The sequence below is a fragment of the Ruditapes philippinarum genome, unplaced genomic scaffold, assembly GCF_026571515.1.
Source record: "Ruditapes philippinarum isolate M1 unplaced genomic scaffold, ASM2657151v2 ctg185_1_1_1_1, whole genome shotgun sequence".
NCBI lineage: Eukaryota > Metazoa > Mollusca > Bivalvia > Venerida > Veneridae > Ruditapes > Ruditapes philippinarum.
This window is the reverse complement of record NW_026865847.1, coordinates 134,779-160,015: the sequence shown is the minus strand read 5'-3', so window position 1 is coordinate 160,015 and position 25,237 is coordinate 134,779. Positions and strand designations below refer to the sequence as shown.

Sequence of the window (25,237 nt, the reverse complement as noted above, 5' to 3'; positions counted from 1 at the left end):
TAAATTATGTCAGGCTAGAAGAAAGATAACAAGTGTCAGTTATATATCATTTATCTGTGACAAAAGTGACCGGAAGGTCGCATTAGTATTTCACAAAGAAAAGACCATTTGGGGCGAACGTTAAGATGATTTTCGCAGGAATTTTCGTCATTTTGTCGTGCTGTAAGTTTTATTTCTTATTTCAATTACTTTTATACCTGTATGTTAGACAATTTATCATATTTTTCTTCCAAATCTGAAACTTACTCCATTAAGTCTCTCCTTTACAAAAGTTCAAATCTTACCAAATATTGCTATAACAGCGTTTCAGAATCCAATATGGCGACAAATATGCTGACCGTTTTTTATGCAAAACTGATGTATATCTTATTATAGATATTGTGGCAAAGAGTTTTGTTGTTTTTGAAAAATATTTAAAAAGTTTAAAAAATTCAGATGTTATTTAATTTTGTTTTATAATATTGAAAAAGTATAGCTTTTAAGAACAAAAATGCCTTTTTTTGCAGATTTTTGATACGATGTAAAAAAATTAACAAAGTTATTTTAAATAGCTGCTAAATTTGTTTTAATTATTTGCTTATTCATCTTACTTTTCTGTGTTTGTATGCAAGTAAAAGGCTCGTAAATAATTATGCTTATTTAGTCATTAAGAACAATATCATGTTATAATGTGAGGTCTGTATGAAGAAATTGTCTGGTTTGGCATGACATGAAAACATTCAACATTTGTGTAAGCATTCTAATAAAGTGAAGATTGATAAGCTGTGGATGATGGACAGGTGGACAATGGTTAGTGTTGATTTAACATTAATGTTTCTTGTCCAGATTTATTTTTAACACTAATACCTAGGTGACACATAATCTTAATGCATAGATCCCTGACCTGTCTAATTCTAATAATCATATTAGTGAATACAATAAGAATTTTACTATAACCTATTTGGTTACAAAAGAGCACATGTCAATGTTTGTGGTTAAAACTATTGTTATTCAAATAAAAAGTCAGAGTAGGGGAGATATCAATGGGCCAGGTGTATTAAAATTATTTATACCAACTTGACTATGTTTATACCTGATAACACATGCCTCTATTATAAATATTAATAATCCAAATTATAATTATGTGCAGCAAAATTAAATCAAAACCAATTTTGAACTTAAGCAAGATGCACATCATATAATTTGCATTACCGGTATAAAGAATTAACAGATGGCAGTTATTCTAAAAATCCATAGAAGGTTTAGGACAGGAGAAAAAGAGACATTTAAACCATCTATATACAGATTTATATCATACTTTATACTATTGACTGCCTTATTGTTTAAACCTCTGCAAATCCATTTAACAATTCAACATCGGTAGTACATGTTACATTCAAAGAATAATTCTGAAAAAATAAGCACTTTTTTTGCTTGTTTCAAGATTTGTTGATGTGCAGAATTTATGTCACGATTATGCCATCAAAAGGTCAAGATCAAATTTAGAGGTAAAATGTCAGCGAGTCTGTTCTACAAAAACTTCTATAATCCTTGAACAGTTTCATCAAACTGGGCTAAAATTATCATCTCAAGAAGGCAATGTTTAGAAGATACCATGTGTGCTCCACAAGGTGAAATATCACAGTTGGAGGTCAAATGTTTGGCAAGTTCGTTTGTTCTCTAAAACATTTTACCACACAGGTGTTCACACGAGCAAGATTATGTGCAAGAACCCGTGCAGCCGCTGGTCTTCCCTGCAATCCACAGTCAGATAATTTCTTGTGCCCTCTAGTCCTATACCCTTTGAACGTTTCTTATACTTCCACGGCGTTGTGCTATTGTGATGAAGTGAAAGTCAAAATTGAAGGTCAAATATAAGAAATTACATGTCTGTTCTATAAATGCTGTATTTTTTAAAGGATTATTCAAATTTGGCACGTACATTTAACTCAACAAAGTGATATACAGATACCATGCCAGCGTTTTTTTTCCGGTATAATGTCAATGTCATCCTTGGGGGACAAATGTCAGACAATTTTATATCTTTACTTTTTTTGAATGGCCTATCTACACTTGGCTTTAATTTTTATAAAAGTATAATAATAACTATCGTGTACCGTTCAAAATTCTTTGTAATTTCCTATTGGCCTTTGTGATTATATAAATATTCCTGCGCATTTGAAATCGAGCTGCGAATTATTCTACAACAATGCACTCAAAATGTAAATCTGTTTCCTAAGTTAAGTAAAGAACATAGCCTGATATTGTCAATGATGTCATTCTATATAATGTACTGATTGTACATTTTCATAAATGGAAATCTTACCTTTATCATAAAGGTCAATTTTCAATAGACACATTTGATTAATTCATTCTCTTATTCAATGACCTGTCATGTATTACTACACGATTTAACAAAAATAGACACAATTTTCATCCTTCCACTAGAAATAATAAAATACTAGTATTTTGTATGGCTAGTTTTACAATTTGTACATTTTTTATCATTTGTAGCATTTGTTACGTTTCAAAATACTAGTAAACCAATCCTCGACCACCCTGGGTTTTGTAATATTGTTGACATAAGAAATGAACTCCTAAATGCGTTTCGCTTAGGATTAGAACTAAAACTCCGTTGTACAGTTTTATATATTATTTTTTTAACATGTTCGCATTTTTATCAGTGATATTAGGGGTTCCAGCACCTCATGGTGGAACGAGACTGTGCAAGAAATGTGACCATTATGTCAGAGACCCAAGGGAGTGTATGGTATATCATCTTTGCCATGGAGAGGTAGGAATTTCTGTGTTTTATTATCAGGCAATATCCTTATACTTAAGAATTCAGTCCGGAAAAATCAACGTGAGTAACTGGCTTACAGATAAAAAAAAACAACAACAACGAAATACTCGACCAGTATGTAAGCGTGCACTTACAGGTTATTTGCAACCTATAAGTCTATTTCACTGGTTCACCGAGTGACATTAATGACAAGAGATACAAAGTTTGCTTCTTTAAAAAGAAGCATGCGAGAGGTATTTTTGATGCTGTGAAAGATTTGTTTAATTCGAAAATATTTGGGGATATTATATGGCATAAAAGAATGGTAATAAATAACAATTATTTAACAAAATAGAATTGATTATATATATTGCAATGAAAGTTTGTTTTACACTTCATCTTTTTTAATGTTTTGAAAGATTATATGCCGGAGAAATGGACTTTTTTCTTGGCGCATTAGGGATACTTTTTTTTCTACAAAAAAATTGTAAAATTACTAAAATTAATGAAATATATTATTTACATTTGTATTTTAAATTCAGTTTCCTTTGTAGGAAAAGTATATATATTTTAAAAGTAGTATCAAAATAAAAGTTTCTTGTAAAGTTCAATAAGCAAATTTTCGGTTACTGTTTTGTTAAGTATAAGGAAACATTTCCTCTACATTTTCCAAAACGGGTATAAAGTATTTTAAAAAATGTTTATATCATTTGATTGGAATAAACAGTATATATTATTACCCCTCACTTTTTTCGTAATGCTTATTTCCCATAGCCCTCTGGGAGTTATTTTTACTGTTAATGCAAGTGTACCACGTGACTAAGAATTTTGTACTGTTACATAGGTAACAGTATTTTTAACGGGTCACGTGGTCTATTTCCTAAATAAAATGAAATAAAATGGCCGCCATTTTTTCTCGATTCATTCTTATTTTCAACGTTAAACCCCGATAGGACATCAATTTCTCCTCGGGAGTCACTATGACACTCATAAAATTTAGTTGTGTGCACCCTGGTGTGCTTTTCGCGTATAAAATACCTTTTGGTTGAAAAGTCAAAAAGTGAACATCCGTTTTCAACGGAAGCAATTGCAATGTAAATAATTATGTGTCAAACTGGAACATGCAGACGATTTAAACATGCAACAAAGGATTATTTAACAAATTTAATCAGTGAAACGTTACAGATATGGTGGACTAAGGATATCATCGTTATTTTGTCAAAAACCGTGCTAAGAATATTCTGGAAACAGAAGGAACAGATTTCACAGATCATAACCGTGTAAATGGGTTAGTGTTTTGTTTCCTAAATAAAACCTAGCTTATTGTATGTTTATGATTTGTAAATATCATCACTTGCTTAAAGAATAAAAGAAAAAGAAAACTTCTCAAGTAGGCCTACAGTAAATTACACTTAAAACTTAAAAGGTAAGGACAGTTTAGTTATTGTTACTCTTGGTTTATTTTTGTTACAGTTAGATTTAGTTGACAATTTCAGATCATCTCAGTATTTTTGTTCGGGGTAATAAAATAAATAACACATGGGTTTGTGAGTAACAGTAAAAATATCATCCCTCGTAAAAATACTGTTACCCTCGGCTACGCCTCGGGTAACAGTATTTTCCTCGGGATGATATTTTTACTGTTACCCACAAACCCATGTGTTATTTATATACTGTTATATACTGTTATACTGTTATATACTGTTTATTGGAATAAACAGTATATAAAGCTACATGCCTCCAACCACAATATTAGAAGAAAATCAAACTTGAGGTAAAATTTGTGCCATTTGCGCCAAAAAATCTCCGTTGCGTTATTTAGTCATACCGGTTCAATACACGGTTCACTCGGTCATATAATAGTGCATGGTGATATTGTAGCTATAATGTTCACTGTTACTATTTATCGGAACATGAAATAGTAAAACGTTATTCAGAAAACAATACGGTAATCGATTTATATAGTTTAAAAGATTAAACGGAATGAAACATCCACGTAGTGCTAAGTAACGTAAATGATTTTTTCCAATTTTTCTATGTACCGATTTGTTCACTTCGATGTTAATTTTTCGTTTAAGTTAAGCCGTATTTTGAAATGGGGCATGCGCAAAACAATTTTTGTAGACTGTTCCTAATGATTTTACGCTTAAAATGAGACTCGTTTACTATAATCAGATACGCAAAAATGGATGCTGCCAGCAATCAGTCTGAACACTATGGAGAGGTCTGATGACCTCTCCAATAACTACAATAGAAACAGTACTATAACAATAGCAGGTTACGTTATATGATAATATTTATAAACCGGAAATGGAAATGACAAATACCAGTATTTATTAAACACTTACAAAATAAGTAGTCGACATTAAATTGCTTATAATGACGGGTTCTTTTTGTATGTTTGTATTACAGTCATGTGTGACAGAAGTGCATTTCATACACAACGAATATTTGTTTCTCTACACGTGTAAACCTGCACATGTGAGTATAACTTTGGTGTATAGATACATGTTTCTTGCTTTTAGCAAGTCATTTTTCTGTGTACTGCAGCTGTACAACGAAAATATTTATGCATTGTTGTCTGTTGTGTGCCAAGAATTTATAATCTTCATGGAATTTTCACCGCTATTTTATTTATTCATTTATTTGGTATGACATCTTAAAGGGACTCCACTGATGTATAAAAGCCTAAAAACATAAAATTTAAATTTCTTACATTAATGAGCTGGGGCTCTTTAAACAGAAATATATATGCAAAGAAATACACTTTGAAACAAATTGAAAATCGTATTTTTATGCTTTTCTTAGCCCGATTTGAGTGAAAAGCGTTTCGACGCTTTTCATTTTGGGTCATTTTTTTACAATTTGAATAATTATTCTTGAAAAACGAAGTGCGCGAATGATCTGCAATTTTGCACAAAGATTAGTGGTATCCTACATCAAATGGTACATTTATCTGGAAAAAATATTTTCAGTCCCATCATGTCAAAAATAAAACCTCAGTGGAGTACCATTAACTTTTACTGTGTTCTAACATCTATCCCCAGTACGATCATGTTGAAGTGTCCTGGCAAGACCCTGCTGACAATGTGTTAATTGTTGAAACATATAGACAATGTTCTGAGTGTATTGACGATGTTTTATCGTTAAAGTTTAACATGTTGAAGCGCGCTGACAATGTCTAAATTGTTCAAAAGTATTGACAATACATGTATCTAAATTGTTCAAGCGACCTGACAATGTTCCAGCGAGCTGACAGTGTATTTATTGTTAAAAAGTTTTGACAATGTTTCGATTGCTGAAGCGAGCAGACAATGTCTTTATTGTGGAAATGTGCTAACAATATCTTAATTATTTGAGCGTGTTGACAATTTTTTACTTGTCCAAGCGGGCTGATAGTGTTTTAATTGTAAAGGCGCGTGACAGTCTGACTCAAACTCAAATAATTTTATTGCGTTAAACATACAATATAATATGTTTTATTATATAATCTATAAATAGCTTTGAAATGCCTTTCCCTGATTAGCTAACAAGCCAATGCGCCCATTTAAAAGATAGGGAAAAAGTAAACAAGCTGAAATTTAGCACAATTTTTTATTTTCGTCGTATGCATTGACAGACATTTATAAATTATATTATAAAACAGATATGGACTTTATAGTTGGTGAATATGATGGGATATGTACTGAAAAATTTATACTGACCTAGGCGATTTGTTTAGTACATATCCCATCATATTCACCAGCTAAAAAGTCCATATTTGTATATTATAATTTATTTTATGCTTTTCAGTGGATTACTGATTTATCTGTGAAAATTATATTTGGTAATTTCACAGTGAAAATTATCAAAATATAATTTCACTCTTTTCAATGACGAAACTACTTTTTTAAGATTTTCCCCATGTGGTACCTCAATTTTATTTTTGCTGACAATTCTGACAATGTCAGGCTGTTTAAAGAACAAGCAAAATTGAAATTGATAAATAACTTAAATGTCAAAAGTAATAAAAAGAAGAAAACTTACTTCTATTCATTCAAATTCATGAAATACCGATCACCAAATTTCGTTTTTTTTGTTTCATTTTGACAGTCTCAAAAATACATTCCTTCCCCATGCAAAACTGCTCTTGATGACAGTTGGGCATATTAAAGTATCCTACGAGCAATAACTGCCGTATGCTTTATGAAAAATTGAAAGCATTGACAGCCATAACTCGAAGAATAAGTTAAATCAACCCAGCGTTCTTGAGCAGGTTTCCAAGTTTTCCATTTTCCTAGCTCCTTTTCTGAATGTTTTCACATCTGTCAACACTTATTTTTTGTCTGTTGCAATCCTCAAATAAGTTTTCTTTCTTTTAAAAATGTGTATGACTAACAAATCCAAATTATATCCCTCTGAATCTTACACAATTATTTTCCTCCCATGAAATACACAACTTTAAAAAATGGCTGCCGCTTACAATTTACAAAGCCAGGTCTAATATAAATTCGCACTAAGTAACAGAAATATTGATGGATGGTTGGACTTTTTCTCCTACAAGAATTGTTTGTTTTTATTATCAAAACAAGCGATCATTCATATTTTTTTAATAAAATTAATAAATATCACCGTCATTTAATGTTGATTGGCGGACTTATTTTTCAGCTCAAGACTTCTTTTTTTTAATGAGAAATTCCGAATAAATGGGGCTCTCAATGGGGGAAACAGTTTTAATATTAACGTTAAAATTATGGAAATTTCGTTTTAACTTGTTTTTAAGCATAAAATAAAAAGAAAATTTGTCTGTTTGTTGTGTAAGATGTAATTTTATTTCATCTCGTGAACTTTAATAACTTTGAAATGCATTTCCCTGATTGCCTAACAAGCAGCTTTTTGTAAAAAAATAACAGGTCAATATCAGAGTATATTCACTGTTTTTTCCCTAAAAATAGATTTTCAGAATATATTCTGACGCGAGAACATGACGTGAGTTTGTTATTATTATTCAGAAAACAACATTGAATGACTCGTAAATAAGAGTCAAATTAGTCTATTTCAGTTACTGTCTTTTAACATTTTAAAGAAAAATATGAATTAGCGTGCCAATGCGCTCACTTAAAAGAAAGGGCTAAATTATGGAAAAAGTAGACAAGCTGAAAAATAACGATTTCGGCAAATTTCATAAGCCATAAAAAAGCTATTTATAAATTATATAATAAAACAGATATGTACTTTTTAGCTGTTGAATATAATGTGATGTGTACTGAAAATTAATATTCACCTCGGCCATCGCCTCGGACAATATTAATTTTTTCATTACATCATATTCAACGGCTAAAAAGTCCATATTTGTACGGCAGAATACATGGACTTTTCAAGGAGCACTAAAATACAATGTAAAACATGAATTTATAATAATGACAAGTTTGAAGTTCTGTAAAACTATTTTCTAATTAAATATTTAAATATTTAGAAAGATCTCTTACAATTATTTTAGATTCGGACAATAATGAATTACTAAGTTTCTGTAATGTAGGCCATTTATAATAGAAGCGTCTAAGATATTTTTTGCGAAGGTCAGAATATTGTGAACATGTAAACAAAAAGTGAAATTCGTTTTCAATTTTCGGTAGCATGATATTAATTATAAGGTTGTCCAAACATCAACAAAATATCACTAAAATTCCTTTTGTTTTACACATTATTCCGACCGCCTATATGACCGAAATACTGTTGGAAAAAGGCGTAAAATGAAAAAAAAAAAAAATGAATAAAATAAAAAAAAAACAAACACACTATTCCGAAAAATAACGAGAGCTGAAAATCCATGCCTCTACCCGACAAGGGCAGTTATCATTGTAACGTACTTATCTTAATTGTTAAAAGAGCGAAAATAATTTCCACACATAAAGTTATTACACATATGTATACAGTTTGAAGCGATTTTTAAAATATTCAATAAGAAATGTGGAGTATAACTATTCCTAATGTATTAGTACAAGAAAGAGGTATATTGATACAAATCTGAAAAAAAAGAATATTTACTTTTGTATTCAGTTAATCAGTTGAAATTCCAGACCCATTTCCATCAGAAGGCACACTTAAATTAAATAGCATTCAATGTTCAGGATATAATATATGTGACATGCTAAATTGTGCCTTAGCTAAATATTATATTATTCGTGCAGGATCTGTCCTTGAGGATTCAAGAACTTGACATTACACTTACTTTAAAAAAGATAATAGTTTGTTCTTCTTTCCTTCGTTTGAATTTAATTTATTGTCTATATGTATTTGTTAAAATAAATTTGCACAGAAAGTGTTAATTGTAAGATATAACTATATATTTATAAACTGTATATAAAACACATATATACATATAATATATATGATATAAAAATAAAGTTGACAGATTGAAGTATGTAATAGAATGTAATCAGTACGTAATTATGATTACATATGCCAAAGTAATCGAAAGTATTCCATTACAGAGCCTTATCAGTATAATCGATTATTAATTAATCATATAAAATGTATACATGTAATTTATTAGGAATCGATTATATGTGACAGTAATCGATCACCATCCCTATTCCTATGAAAATCAGAAGTCTATGTCAGCCCGATAATTGTCGGCGAATATCTATTTATCGGAATGAAAAAGAGACGGGTGCAACGAACACATATTTATAATACAATGTCATTATAATTACAAAACATTGGATATGTTAAAGGCTGCGTTTTTATTTATATTTAGTATTCATTGATGAAAGTCTGGTAATATGGTTTCAAGAATCGTCTGTATTTATTTTCAAATATTGTACATTATGCTGCGTTCTAGTTTGGCTTTAATAGACGTACAACTATTGTCTGAATTAGTGATTTGTGCTTATGCTACCTTTTCATTTATCAAGGACACTGGATTATTGCTGAAGCGCGTATTTATATAATCATATTATTGAAGTTAAACTTTATTGACAATGTCTGATTTAGTTAAATGGATATGAAAGTCACAAAGTTAGGATGCTGATATTGTTTTAATTATTTCAACGATATGATAGTTTAATTTTGTAGGAATGTGAGCAGCATCGTAATGAGATAGTTGGTAAAAAAAGAGCACCTCATGAACACGGTGCTGTTGTTTGTAGAGATTGCTGCACTCTTCATAACTGCCAGGCTCACGAGGAAAATGCTTGCTGTAAGTACATCTTCTATATTTATTTATCAATTCAGCCAGTTTCAGCTAATACCGTAGCTGTTTTTTATTCTGCATTTCATTTCTATTTCAGCAAAATATTTCAGCCGGACAACAACACCAGCATCGATGACCACAACAGCATCAATGACCACTACCACGGTAAACGGTACGATAAAATTATCATAACTCTTGAAGAAATGTTCATCGTAATAACACTGATTGTTATTTTATTCGCATTAATGGGTAAAATGAACGTTTGATATTTTATGTTTCGATTTGTTAAAACATAGTATTTTAATAACAGTTATCTTGAGTTTTACTAAAAAGGAAGTCAATTAATTTCTTCTGTCGCTAAATTGTTATGCCTTTGCATGTGTATATTTACTGTAAACTAAGATAACGGTTGATATTTCCTTTGTACTATTGCATTAACCTATTATTATTTTGGTGAATCACGCCAGATTTATACCTAATTGCATCAGCTTAAGAGTTTTAATAAGCCACGTGGTATATCTCAAAAAGTTTCAAGTATACTGCACATGTGCAACTTAGTTTGTTAGTTTGATTGTGTAGAAATATATGAGCTTAAACACTCTTTTGAAACGTCTTTGGAACCAACTAGTACTAATCAATGGGTATAAAGATTCATGCTAAAGGATTCAACGACTTGTCCACGACGAGGTTTGAACCCACGCGTCCAGAGATTCTTACATTAATGTTTTTATTTTATCAACAGTCAGATTATACAAGACAGTTATCGTCTTTATTTGAAACGACTTGCTAGAAACAAGCTTATAGTTCCAGTAGAAATTCCAGTAAAAATCTATCATTAATTTACAATTTTCTTAAGCCTTCGTTATTTGTGCAGGATCTCATGACAATAATGTTTTTCGTAAACACAGATAATGGCTGTCGAAATTACGAAAGTGAAACATTCAAGTGTTCTGAACTATCAAAGTATAATTTCTGCACAGACACCACGTCTGTGGCTTATGCTATTGCGCACGAGAAATGCGCAAAGTATTGCGGTTTTTGTAATCCGTTTGGACCTGCCGCCACTACTACTACTTCGGCAAACACAGTGGCACCGGAAGCTACATCAAAGGTCCCAGCTACATCCACCCTGGCACCAGCGCCAATCACAACAACTCCCGCTCCGACTACCATGGCGCCGGCGTCAACTACAACAACTCCCGCTGCAACTTCCATGGCGCCATTGACAGATATTCCAGCTTTGACAATAAGTAAGATTATCTTTATATATTGCTAAAATGTATATTTTTCTTAATCATATCGTCACAAAGAAAATAAAAATAGACGCGATATTATCATAACATACTCAAAATTTAATAATATCGGCCATAGGAAACTCACGACCCCTTTTCATTTGCTGTTACAGTGACATTTTTACATACTTATGTATATTTATAAAAAAATCCACTGTTAATACCTTATAAATATTTATTCATTGTATAAAAACTAAAAAAATTCACAAACTGACAATAAGTAAAGTATTTCATGCAAGTGTGACCTTGACCTTGTGACATTAAATCAAACACAGGCGATGGCAATGTCACAACAGAGCCTTGTTACAACCAGTTTTGCAATAAAAACGAGTTTTCTAATAACTTTATTGCAAAACTCGTTGCGTTGACATAATTTTATTGCAATTTGATCACAACGGGTTTTGCAGTAAAAACGAGTTTTACAATAAAATATTTTTTCTATCGGATTTTATTGAGATTATACAAAAGTCATTATAAAATTTATCTATGTATATAAGGATTGACATGCAGGGATTATATTCGGAAATAATGAATATATCATGCTCAATAAATAATTTACATTCTAATTTCATTAGTTTTTTTTTTATTTTTAATATTATTAACTATCAAGTTGATATTCTGTTCAACTTATTATCCTGAAAAATATGCCAAAAAACGATAAAGGACGATAAAGCACAACATTTATGAATTTCAGAGTCTAAGAAACTGCACTCCTACCTTAAATCTTTTAAGTTTTGAGTTATCATCGTTGTACACTGCATTCTTTTCACAATTCCTTTTGTCAAACAAAAGACGAGTAGAAGGATAAAGAATTTATACTTACATATTCTTGGTTGATTGATGGGACAAGGAATTTACACATAGTGCCACTGATACATAGACTTTTGACCTAATGACCTGGAAATTTAAAGATGATAAGTCATCTAAGTGTTATATATGAACAACCTCTCACTATACAAAAGGACTGTGTAGAAAAAGGTGCTCTGATATTATTCCTATAAACTTTCAGTTGATCTCAAATTAACAGGTGTCATCTAGTCATAATCATCCTTATTGATCCGACACGCTTTTAGTGTTAAATGACACAGTTACATTGACCTTTGACATTCTAAGCTTAAAAACTATATGAGTCATCACAAAACTTGTTGTTATTAGCCGCACTAGCTTCAAGTCGTATTGAGACATTGAACTCGTCTACTACTCATGATTGATTTTTATGTTGCAGCGTATGACTGGTAGCCAAAGCGTTCGTTAGGAAAAGCTTTTCCTGGTCAAGGCCATTGTAGCCTTGCCTCAAAAACTACATTGTCATTTACTACTCATAACCAACTTCAACATTGAATCTTAGCTCAGTACGCCAGAACTTCCTCGAGTTTTCTGTCAGCCATGACCAGTCTCTACACAAAATGGTCTTAATGACTGTCAACCTTAAAGTTTTCAAGTTATTAGTCAGCCAAGCTTATAGTGGTCAAGACCATGGTGCTTTTGACCTTGGATCTACTGACCTGAAAATCAAAAGCAATCATCTACAGTTCATGAACAACCCCCCAAACCGAATCTTAGGACTATAAGACAAGGTGTTCTGTACTTGTAGTTATTGGTCGGACTACTGTTTAATGCTAGGGTAACATTGCTCTTTGACCTGTTGACCTGAAAATCAGAAAGGTCATCTACTGGTCATGGACATATTCTTACCAATTTACATAAACCACGACTTATTCCTCCTTAAATTCGTTCTTGGTCTGACAAGAAAGTGGTGACAGTGACGTACGGGTGGACGGATGGACGGACTAAACCAGTATGCTCTAACTTTTAAGTGGTGCATAAAATTTTTTAATCATGTTGATTATACTTGCTATTATAATTGCATTACGGTAAGAATATTTTTGTTGACTTGGCATACACAAAATGACCTAAGCAATGTTTAATTATCCCCCGCCGAAAGGCGGCGGGGGATAAAGAAATTGTCTCCGTCCGTCCGTTCTTCCGCTCTCACGGTACAATGATAATGTGGCTAGAGGGAAAATATGTAACTGTTCTTTCTCTTTGATGTCATTCATTCCGTAATGCTTTTATGTGGCTATTTTCTTTTTCGTGGCTATAAAAGAACAATAGAGAGAACAATAGAGTAGCCACATAATTACCATCCCGTTAGAACGTCCGTCCATCCTTCTGTCCGTCCATCCTTCCGTCCGTCCGCACTCACAGGACAGTAATTATGTGGCTAGAGGGACAATAGGTAACTGTTCTTTCCCTTTGATGTCATTCATTCCGTAATGTTTTTATGTGGCTATTTTCTTTTGCGTGGCTAAAAAGAACAATAGAGAGAACAATAGAGTAGCCACATTATTACTCTCCTGTTAGAACATCCGTCTTTCCGTCCGACATTTTTGTCCGGAACATATCTCAAAAAGTGTTTGAAGTATAAACTTGAAACTTCATATGATGATAGATCATACTGAGGAGGAGTTCAGTGCACAAGAATGGTAACTCTATCCCGCATAATTTTTTAGTTATTGTTCTTTGTTCTTTTTCAAACTTAATTTTTGCCAGAGCAATACTCAAAAGCCATTGGTATATCAATATGAAACTTCATTGGGTGGATATATCTCACTCAGGAGATGTGCAGTGCACAAGAGTGATAACTCTCCCCTTAATAATTTTTGAGTTATTGCCCTTTGTTCTTTTTTCATACCTAATTTTTCACCAGAGTGAAGCATAACTCAAAAAGTCTTTGAGATGTCAACATGGAAACTTCATGGGTGGATAGATCTTATTGAGGAGGAATGCGCCCATAGCTGGATATATCTCACTCAGGAGGTGTGCAGTGCATAAGAGTGATAACTCTACCCTTCATAATTTTTTAGTTATTGTCCTTATTTTTTACCTGTGTAGAGCATAACTCAAAAAGTCTTTAAGAAGTCAACATGGAAACTTCATAGGTGGATTTATCTTATTGATGAGGAATGCTGTGCACAAGAATGATAATTCTACTCATTATATTTTTGAGTTATTGCCCTTTGTTATTTTTCATACTTTTTGTCCGGAGCTTATCTTAAAAAGTGTTAGAGGTATCAACTTGAAACTTCATAGATGAATAGAACTCATTGAGGAGGTGTGCAGCACACAAGAATGATATCCTACCCTGAAATATTTTTCATTTATTGCCCTTTGTTATTTTCAGCCATCAGTATTCACATAGGTTTCAAATCTGTTATCACTTCGGCATCAGTTTTCATTTCCAAAAGACCTCTTAAAATTGAATTGTTCTGCTCTACTACATATATATTCTTCCAATGAGCAAACACATTCGGCGGGGGATGGCCATGTTAATATGGCTCCTGTATATAATTATTTTGGTAACGTTTTATTTTTTTAATGAATTAAATATAGATAGAAGCAATAATAACTGTAAAATTAAAAGAAATGATTTTTCAGCAATGGACTGGACGACAACTAACCCTGATTCTGTGACACCTATGGTTGCGGAGGTAAATGTGACAGCACCGACTGATTCGTGTAAGGATGATGATGATCCTTCTTTAACTTGTGCTGACATGTTACGGTTTGGATTTTGTGATCCTGCTTCAGGGGCTGGTTACTCATTCGCCCAACTTCGATGCAGGAAAACGTGCCAATTCTGTTAGATCGATGTGAGTTGTATTTATATTGGTTGGAAATAAAGTGATACCGATACTGTAAATGGTATGTTGTGACTTTACAGCTTTACTGGTTAAAAAAGACCTCAATAGCACATTAGTATATGAACGGACACATTAGAACAGCCAATTAAACGAATCCAACGTTTCTAGTTAGATCTTAACCTATATGTGTGAAGAGTAAGAGATCCTAATTAAACTACTTCGCAACAAAAGTGCGTACAAAATTAACTGTTGAACTTAAAAGAATATTTACCAATTTCCAAATAAAAATTCATTACTTTGAACAATCAGTCTTTAAACATAGTATAATATATTAAGATATAGTTCAACATGTCAAAATACCTGATATTGGGCTATAATTTGTTTACAATAAATTTAATTTTCTTAAGCTATTGCACCTGTGGGTATCTGTTTAAGGTCAAACATATTTTATGTCTTACTTAAATACATTGCAGGCTGTGTTGCTCAGACAAACAGATGTTGTTATGCTTGTATTTAAAGTCACAGGCTCATTGAAATAAAACGATACTAAATTTATTATCTACGAGTTCTTCTTAAATAAGAAATAAAAACTTTGTATAATAAAAGACCCAAAAGGAATAAAGGAGGGTTTAAACCTTTTTACAAGATTCATTGCCCCAAAATTAAGTAAAACCCCCTTTTTTGATGAGGAAAAAATTTGGGTCCTTTTTAGATGCACCCTTTAAAAATTACTGCTCTAAAAATAAAAAATTTTTAAACTGCCCGGGTTGATGTCATAAAATTTATTTACAGGGTTGGAACCTTTAGAAAATCAATATCACCTGTGTCGCCTGATGAACTCAATTATGCAGTTTGGGGTGTTTACCATTTGTTCCTGAATATCGCGGGTACTTACGTTAATGCTGTTGGCAGGGGGACAAAACTAAAAAAAAAACCAAAAAGTATTTATTCGGGGCTATACCCAAAAGCAAAACATTTCAATGGAAAAATATTAATTTCCCCAACCCGTAAATTTTCATCAAATTGCAATTATAAAAAAAAGAGATAATAAAAAAGAATAAAGGGATTACTTGCCCAAAAAATTTAAAAGAAAAATTTTTACGTTTGCAAAAGCTGATTTGGGGGATGTTAATTTTCCCGTAAGGTTGAATGAAATTTCACCATCTTTAAAAATTAAAATTTGGGACAAAATTTTGTGTAGAAAGGGCAGATTAAAAAGACAGACAGTAATAGATGAAAAAAGTATCCCTTAAAAAATCGTGCTACTTTAAAGGATTAAACAATAATTATAGCGCCCAAAAAAAATTTAAAACCCGGGGAAAAATTCTGCAATATAAAAATAATTTAGCTTGGATCATCCCTGTAAAGGTTCAATTTAAATTACATAACTTTTCAGAAAGAGTCGGACAACATTAAAAAAAAATTTAATTAAAGGGGCCAAACTCTAATGGAATACTGAAATGGGGGAAATGCCCACGATATGCAAACTAAACTTAACATTCTTGTAAAGTTCGGATGAAATTGTACCGGTAGTTTTTGATGTTTCGTCTGGACAAGTTTTGCGACAGACAGACGGATGTACAGACATACTGACGACAAAAAAGCGAGCCGTAACTACTTTGTACCATTATCAGCTACTGTGTAAGAGGCAACAAAAAATCATTAACGGACCATAACGCCTTTTTATTCAAACTTAAAAAATAGAAGTCATTAAAGGTCTAACTCTGACAAAAATCATTGAACTGGAAAACGCCAATGATATGCACAACTAGACTTGATACTACTGATCATTTCTGTAAAGTTCGGATGAATTTACACCAGTAGGAGGAGTCCGGATTATTTGTGTGATAGATGAACAGACGGACGTATGTTCTAACGAAACGAGTTGCTACTCTATTGTTCTCTCTATTGTTAATTTTAGCCACATAAAGGAAAATAGTCATATAAAAGTCTTATGAAATGAATGACATTAAAGAGAAAGTATAGTCAAGCCACATAAGTATCCAAATGTAAGCTCGGAAACACGAAAAATGGATGGACAGTATATTTACTATTTTATTTTAACATCATATATATGAATGTATCATCATTTGATAACAATGAATATTATGTGAAGGATATTTGCCCAACAGACAGTGAATGTTATCAAGTTTTGGACGTCTTTCCATTGAAAATTGCAAAGATCTGCGTCATTTGTAAACATCTCATTCACTCATCTGAGATGATTTTTGTCACCAAAAAATAGTTAAAACCCATCAGTTGTATAAAAAATTAAAACGGGACTTCATTATGAAATCTTCAAATTATCTTTCTCTATACACGTTCAATGTGTCGTAGAATCAGTATGTTTTCTTTGCCTTATCATTGTCAATCTATTAAACATAGATTTTGTTTTTAATCTGTTGTGCTTTTGTGATTATGATTCTTTTTTATAATCAATTTCAAATTGAAAGTATCCAGGGCTAAGTAGTTTCCGAAAAACATCGTTTAGAGCCTTTTAAAGTTGCAGCATTATATAAGGTGCATATCTGTTGCAACAGTCGTCTTCTGAACTCGCTGTAAGATATATATTTATTATCTCATCCTGAGTTTATTATCACTTATTTGACGGCCAGGGAGGTAATTAAATAAGCTATAAAGTTTTATTGTGATGTTTTATGTTCAACAAAATGAAAATAAAAGGACAAATTAAAAAAGTAGATTAAACATAACATTTCCGGCTTTTTTTTGTACAATAAAAAGAAAGAGATAATCGGGACCACAAAAAACAACAAAAACAATGATTTGTAAAGAATTCCGGAATTCAGTGTTTCCGGTTTAGGTAGGTAGTTTACACTGTATATTTATTAACTCAATTGCTTCTCAGATGTTGTATTTGAGTAATGCAAATCTTCGTCAACAAGTACAAATGTTGCTGCAATGCAGCAATTGAGAAGCTCCGCGCAAAAAATAAATGCGCTCATTATTGATACCTTCCCAAATCATTTCTACGCACAGGTCATGTTATATTCAGATTAGGTACTATTGTACATGTACATTATTCCGAATGTTTTGTAAGTCATTTTTTGCATAATTATACTTTCGTATGCACTGTCCATTAGAGAGGGACCAGATATCAAATTTTCAAAAATATATGCTTTCAATGATGCCAACCAATTAAGGAAAGTAATTCCATTGAATACAAAAATGACTTACAAGACTTGTAAATGTAATGTGACATGACAGTATTGCAACAGTGTCACTACTGTAGTCAGTAATATAAAATGATAAAAATATCAAAGCATCTATATATTCTTTTTCACCTATAATCCTGCTCATTTTCTACAAAATCATGGAAATATAAAAATCTATATGTAAGCCAAAAGAAAAACTTTCATCGACTTTACTTTTCAAAATGTCCTTTGCATGTTTCGCGGCAAATGGTATATCATGATATAACAAGAAAAGCATTGATGCAAAGCATCAAAGGGCGTCCAAGCAAGACATGCAGCAAATGACGGTGAACTTGTAGACATCTGATGACTAGATATTCTTATAAAGTGTTAATTGGATTTTACCAGAATTGTAAATCATAGATAATCGGGAGGACAAAAGACATTGTTCATCATGAATTTTGGTAGGTTTGCTAGAGATTAGAACATTAAATGTAATTTCTTTGGAACATACAAAACAAAAGTCAAAATTAACAAATTCTGTTGTTGTTTTTTTCATTCATTATTATAGTTGTTACAAATATACAAATACAAGTTAATGTGGTAACAAAAGGGACTAATAAAATAGTATTACATGCATTTGTTTAATGTCAAATTAAAAAAATGTATTTTTTTAATACCTGGGATTAAGATTTGGAATGGAAAAAAACCACGTTATACACGTTATATGCTGATACATTATTTATCAATATAATTGAAGACTGTCACCTGAAGTTTAGACCGGTATGAGGAAATTCACTAACATCATGTTCGTGGGAGTCAAAGATATAAAAGTTAATTGACATTTGTAATATGTATAATGTTAATTGATTTATTGGGAGATCAAAAAATAATTAGTTTAATTGCTTCAAAACCCTCTGTGTTAACATTCCTAAAAACATAACACCTCACGTTCAAACTGCAGACGAAAGTTTCTGTTGTTAAAATGTCACAGTGTTCGGCAAATCAACATTCCCTCAAAACCACCATAAAACCGATTGCCTTTAAACATAATATAATCAACTTCTTACAGAGAAATTTCGAGAAATAAAGGTCGATTACGAGCAATCAGGGCCGTAAAAAGAAAGGACTTATATATATATATATATACAGGACAGAACCTACAGAAAAGTCAATTTCAAAATCACACGATATAACAATTCGTAAAATTGGTCTTCTTAAATTTTTTCGATAAATGTATAAAGAGCGCAATTTATTGTTGAATATGTTTGCATTTCATTGCCTGCAAAATTCTTCAGTCCGTTAAAGGCCCTATCACACTAGACTGCGCTTTTACTGCGTTTGCACGGCGTTGTTAAATTTAGCAAAGCGCCGCGACATCGCAAGAAAAATCTGATATTTTTGATGACATGGAGACTTCACGGCGTCTTTAGGGCGATCATGGCGTTGCTACAGAGCTTCAACAGCGTTAAAACGCGTTCCTACGGCGTTCTAATTGGCGATTGTCTGCGTTCGGACTGCGCTTCTTCTGCGTTTTATGCGCTTCTACTGCGCTTTCACAGCGCTTCCACTGCGCTTTCACAGCGCTTACACGGCGCTCTCGCGGCGTTCACACTGCGCTTAAATCATGCTTCGTATACCAGCGTTAACTGATTCTGAATAGTCGTGAACCTGCTACAACTACATTCTTGCTGCCGTTCATCATCCATGATTAAAAGGAAATTTACTTGCAAACACGTTTTATATATACAGTGGAACCCCACAAAAAGGAATGGACTAAAGTCACAGTGATCTTAATTGCGGATGGTCCTAATTATGGATATAGATATAATTATCAAAGCATATATTTCATGACCACTCTATTTGAATTTTATGTGTAAACATGTTAAAACAATTATATTATATCCTTCATAATTTTTTATATTACTATAAACTGATTATAATTCACCTATTAATTAAAGAAATATTTTTTCACAAAATAAAATTGCAGAAAATAGCATTAAATCACTCTGAAGTTTATTTTCTTACCTTCATTCAATTTTCTAATCATAACAGTTGAAACACATTGTTTCATCAAAGTGTCATGCTTTAGAGAATTCAAGCAGATAAATAAAATAAACTGGTGATCTGAATAGGTACTGACTGGAATATCAGTAATCTCAATAGTGGTGACAGATAAATAAAACAATGAATTGGAAGTGAAACTGGCGGTCTTAAAAGTGGATAAGTGTAGTGGTCTTAATTGTGGATCTTGATACCATTAACATAAAGAACAGAAAATTCCGTTCTTTTAAAAATTGGTCTTAATGCAGGGGTGATCTTTATTCCAGAGTGGTATTAAGTAGTGATTTTACTGTGCTGTATTCTGCAATTTCAGATGAACGCAGTAGAATCGCCTTGAGAACACAATGGTCGCCGTGACAGTGTCGTAAAGTCGCAGTAAAGGCCCTGTCACACTAGACTGCGCTTTTACTGCGATTGCACGGCGTTGTTTAATTTAGCAAAGCGCCGCGACATCGCAAGAAAAATCTGATATTTTTGATGACATGGAGACTTCACGGCGTCTTTAGGGCGATCATGGCGTTGCTACGGAGCTTCAACAGCGTTAAAACGCGTTCCTACGGCGTTCTAATTGGCGATTGTCTGCGTTCGGACTGCGCTTCTTCTGCGTTTTATGCGCTTCCACTGCGCTTTCACAGCACTTCCACTGCGCTTTCACAGCGCTTACACGGCGCTCTCGCGGCGTTCACACTGCGCTTAAATCATGCTTCATATACCAGCGTTAACTGATTCTGAATAGTCGTGAACCTGCTACAACTACATTCTTGCTGCCGTTCATCATCCATGATTAAAAGGAAATTTACTTGCAAACACGTTTTATATATACAGTGGAACCCCACAAAAAGGAATGGACTAAAGTCACAGTGATCTTAATTGCGGATTGTCCTAATTATGGATATAGATATAATTATCAAAGCATATATTTCATGACCACTTTATTTGAATTTTATGTGTAAACATGTTAAAACAATTATATTATAACCTTCATATTTTTTATATTACTATAAACTGATTATAATTCACCTATTGATTAAAGAAATATTTTTTTCACAAAATGAAATTGCAGAAAATAGCATTAAATCACTCTGAAGTTTATTTTCTTACCTTCATTCAATTTTATTTTCTAATCATAACAGTTGAAACACATTGTTTCATCAAAGTGTCATGCTTTAGAGAATTCAAGCAGATGAATAAAAATAAACTGGTGATCTGAATAGGTACTGACTGGAATATCAGTAATCTCAATAGTGGTGACAGATAAATAAAACAATGAATTGGAAGTGAAACTGGCGGTCTTAAAAGTGGATAAGTGTAGTGGTCTTAATTGTGGATCTTGATACCATTAACATAAAGAACAGAAAATTCCGTTCTTTTAAAAATTGGTCTTAATGCAGGGGTGATCTTTATTCCAGAGTGGTATTAAGTAGTGATTTTACTGTGCTGTATTCTGCAATTTCAGATGAACGCAGTAGAATCGCCTTGAGAACGCAATGGTCGCCGTGACTGTCGTAAAGTCGCAGTAAGAGCGCTTTAGAAAAATAAAGCTCCGTACAAACGCCGTGCAAGCGCCGTATACACGTAGTAAAGGCTGTGTAGAGACGCAGCACAATCTCCGTACAAGCGCCGTCGCTAACCATGGCATTCATTCGGCGGTCCTTCTGCGCTTTCACGGCGTTCCTGTTGCGTTGTAGGAGATGCTACTGAGTTGCTACGGCGTCTTAACTGCGATACCACTGCGCTTTTATCAGAACGCCGAATGACGGCGTTTGTTTTGAGCCTGCTCAAAATGCGCGCCGTCGGTCGGCGTTCTATGCGATGCCACTGCGATGCCGTGGCAATGCTACGGCGATGTTTGCGATCTTACTGCGCTTACTTCGGCGTTCTTAATTTTCTTTGGACGCCGTGAGAACGCTGCCCTAGTGTGACAGGGGTTTAAGAGCGCTTTAGAAAAATAAAGCTCCGTACAAACGCCGTGCTAGCGCCGTATACACGTATTAAAGGCGCTGTAGAGACGCCGCACAATCTCCGTACAAGCGCCGTGGCTAACCATGGCATTCATTCGGCGATCCTTCTGCGCTTTCACGGCGTTCCTGTTGCGTTGTAGGAGATGCTACTGAGTTGTTTACTGCGATACCACTGCGCTTTTATCAGAACGCCGAATGACGGCGTTTGTTTTGAGCCTGCTCAAAATGCGCGCCGTTGGTCGGCGTTCTATGCGATGCCACTGCGATGCTGTGGCGATGCTACGGCGATGTTTGCGATCTTACTGCGCTTACTTCGGCGTTCTAAATTTTCTTTGGACGCCGTGAGAACGCCGCCCTAGTGTGACAGGGGTTTTATTTATTACCATAACGCGACACGAATTACCATTTTGTTAAGACTTGAACTACTTCTGTAAATAGATTTTCGGACTTTTACAATGTTAATGTCATCTACCTATTTAAAGCTTTCGAATTCATGTACAATTAAAAATCACAGAAGGGGGAACCAATATATGTCTACATAATAGAAATCGGTAGGAGTTTTTGACTCCGAATTTATTTTTAGCTGTAAATCGATGGGATTAATTGATAAAAGCCTATGGACAAAAAAGTAGTAAACGCAAATATCTCCGGAGCAATAAATATAAATCGGTTAGTAATCACACCGTGTTATTGAAATCGGGCTCCCTTGTGGTAACAAACTATTAGATATAACCATACAAAAAAATATTTTCATGTTATTTTAGACAGTTACCTCTTAAATTATAAATATAAAATATATCATTAAGAAGAACATGACAAATATAAATGATTTCTTAAGTAGACGCTGAATTATATGTACTTCTGCGTTTACATTAATGATGTAATTACAAGTTCATAAAGTCTTTACAATATTTCTATTCCTTCTGTTGATAAGAGTTTAAAGTTTTTAAAAATTGTTTTATAGAACATCAAAATTTAACGCCATGACAATGGACTTATCAACGTTAGGTCAGTCAGTGCCTGATCGATATATATGTTCAGCTTTGTGTTGACCTATTTAAGATACTGTTCAAAATATCACAAATGCAGTTATAAACTTAAATGTAATTTTGTACAATCATGTTTGTAAAATTTTACGGGCCTTCAAATGGCATTCAACTTTAGACATAGTGGAAAAGATCACATATAAGAAATTCCCATATATGATAAATACATGTCTCAGAAATTATACAGGTCAGTGCACAGTTATGTTCCGAAGATAATACCGTTTCGATAAATCTTGTTTCTTCGTTTTACAAACAACAATTTAAACGTCTTAATCGGTACATTTTTAAATAATGATGAAATACTGATTTCACACTTCAAATGTTATAAAAATATCAACTTTCTATACGTTTTTATGACAATATCATGCATTCTGGTGAGTAAAATAACTAGTATCCTTCAAAACAAGTTACTCATCATGTTAAATTACTTGGTTTAAACAGTTTTTATTTCATATAATACAAACATATACAATTATGATTCAACAACATTACATAAAACAGGATTGAAAAGGAAGTCAAAGACTTATGTAGATTTCTTTCCTGTAAATTGTTAATGTATAGCAAGTTATAATGTAGGGCCCAGTTACACAGACGGTCGGTCCCCAATCGGTCATTTAATTTTAAATTTACTCGCTGTTATGATCGGTTGTCATGCGTGATTTTATTTCTGGTTTTCTGTGTAAACGGCCATCGGTGACAGACAGCAAACTCAAACAGGAATGGGTCGATGATTAAATACTGAAATACTTTTGGTTTTTATCGTTTGTAAATCGGAGCTAAATCGGGCGTAACGCTGATTAATCGGTGTTTGATAGCTAGTCATCAGTGGTTAAACACTTTCCGTCAGATATTGCCGGTGATTCATATTTGGTTATTTTTGTCCGATCGGCGATATCGGTGATTAAGAGGTTGCACATCTCGTGATATAGGTTGCCGTCGGTAATTTTTAAAATATTTTCACCGATCGAGAATTTTAGACGTGTTTAAAAATCCCAATCGGTAATTTTTCACCGATGAAACTTATCTTTCCCCAATAGCAGTTGATAGGCGGAAAACAGATTGGTGACCAATAGGTGATATCGATGATAAATACGTTGTCATCGGTTCACTCCATAAGTTGGCTAAAAAAACTACCGATCAATCACCGATGGCTCTGTGTAACTGGGGTGTAACAGAACGCACAAGTACACTAGTTACTCACATGAAATGATTACATAATTACACATAAAAAGAATGAAATAAGTAATGAAAATACAACAAACGAAGAATAAAGTGAAAATAACAACTATTGTGTGAATTGCATATATAAGGAGGTACGTAATAAAAAAGGTCGGTTTTAAGTATATAGAGGATATTTGTTTGCTTGTGTGTAAGATGAAATTTATTTCATCGAGCGGGCTTTAAAATCCACGAGTGAGAATACTGTTTTTAAAGTTCGAGAGATGAAATAGAATTACATCTTACACAACAAACAAACACATTTTCTATTTATTTTATGCTTAAAAACAAGTTAAAACGAAATTTTCTTAAAGTTAACTTTAATATTAAAATCTGGTAGCCTCATTTTAGTCGGATTTCTCATAAAAAACAAGAAGTCTTGAGCTGAAAAATAAGTCCGAAAATCAACGTTAAATGGCAGTGATATTATTCATTTTATTAAAAGAATGTGATAAATCGATTGTTTTAATAATAAAAACAATTAATTTTAGTAGAAGAAAAAGTCATCCGACCTTATTTCCGTTACTTACTGCGAATTTATATTGGACCTGGCCTTGTGAAATGTAAGCGGCCGCTATTTATAAAAGTTTTGTATTTCACTGGAAGAAAATAATTGTGTTTAATTCAGAGGGATATCATTTGGATTAGTTAGTCATATATCTTTTAGAAGAAAGAAAACTTATTTAAGGATTTTTACAGACAATAAATAAGCGTTGACAGATGTGTAAACATTCAAAAAGCGTCTAGGAAATAGGAAAACATGGAATTGTTGAAAGGCTGCTATACGAACGCTATGTTGTTAACTTATTCTTCGGGCTGATGGCTGCCATTGCGTTTCAAGTTTTCATATTACATTTGGCAGTTATTGCTTGTAGGATACTTAAATTTGCATGTGAAAGGAATTGTATTTTTCAGACTGTAAAAA

General features: G+C 33.0%; 1 protein-coding gene across 1 annotated transcript; it reads left to right on the top strand.

The window, feature by feature from the left end:
• The first annotated feature begins 23 nt into the window (after window positions 1-23).
• On the top strand, window positions 24-15,426 carry LOC132730539 (threonine-rich protein-like). The gene is made up of 8 exons (XM_060716494.1): window positions 24-162; window positions 2,664-2,773; window positions 5,174-5,242; window positions 9,818-9,941; window positions 10,033-10,107; window positions 10,844-11,185; window positions 14,666-14,880; window positions 15,345-15,426. Exons 1-7 carry the CDS (start codon window positions 126-128, stop codon window positions 14,872-14,874), a joined length of 966 nt encoding a protein of 321 aa, XP_060572477.1. The 5' UTR covers window positions 24-125; the 3' UTR covers window positions 14,875-14,880; window positions 15,345-15,426.
• The last annotated feature ends 9,811 nt before the right edge of the window (window positions 15,427-25,237 follow it).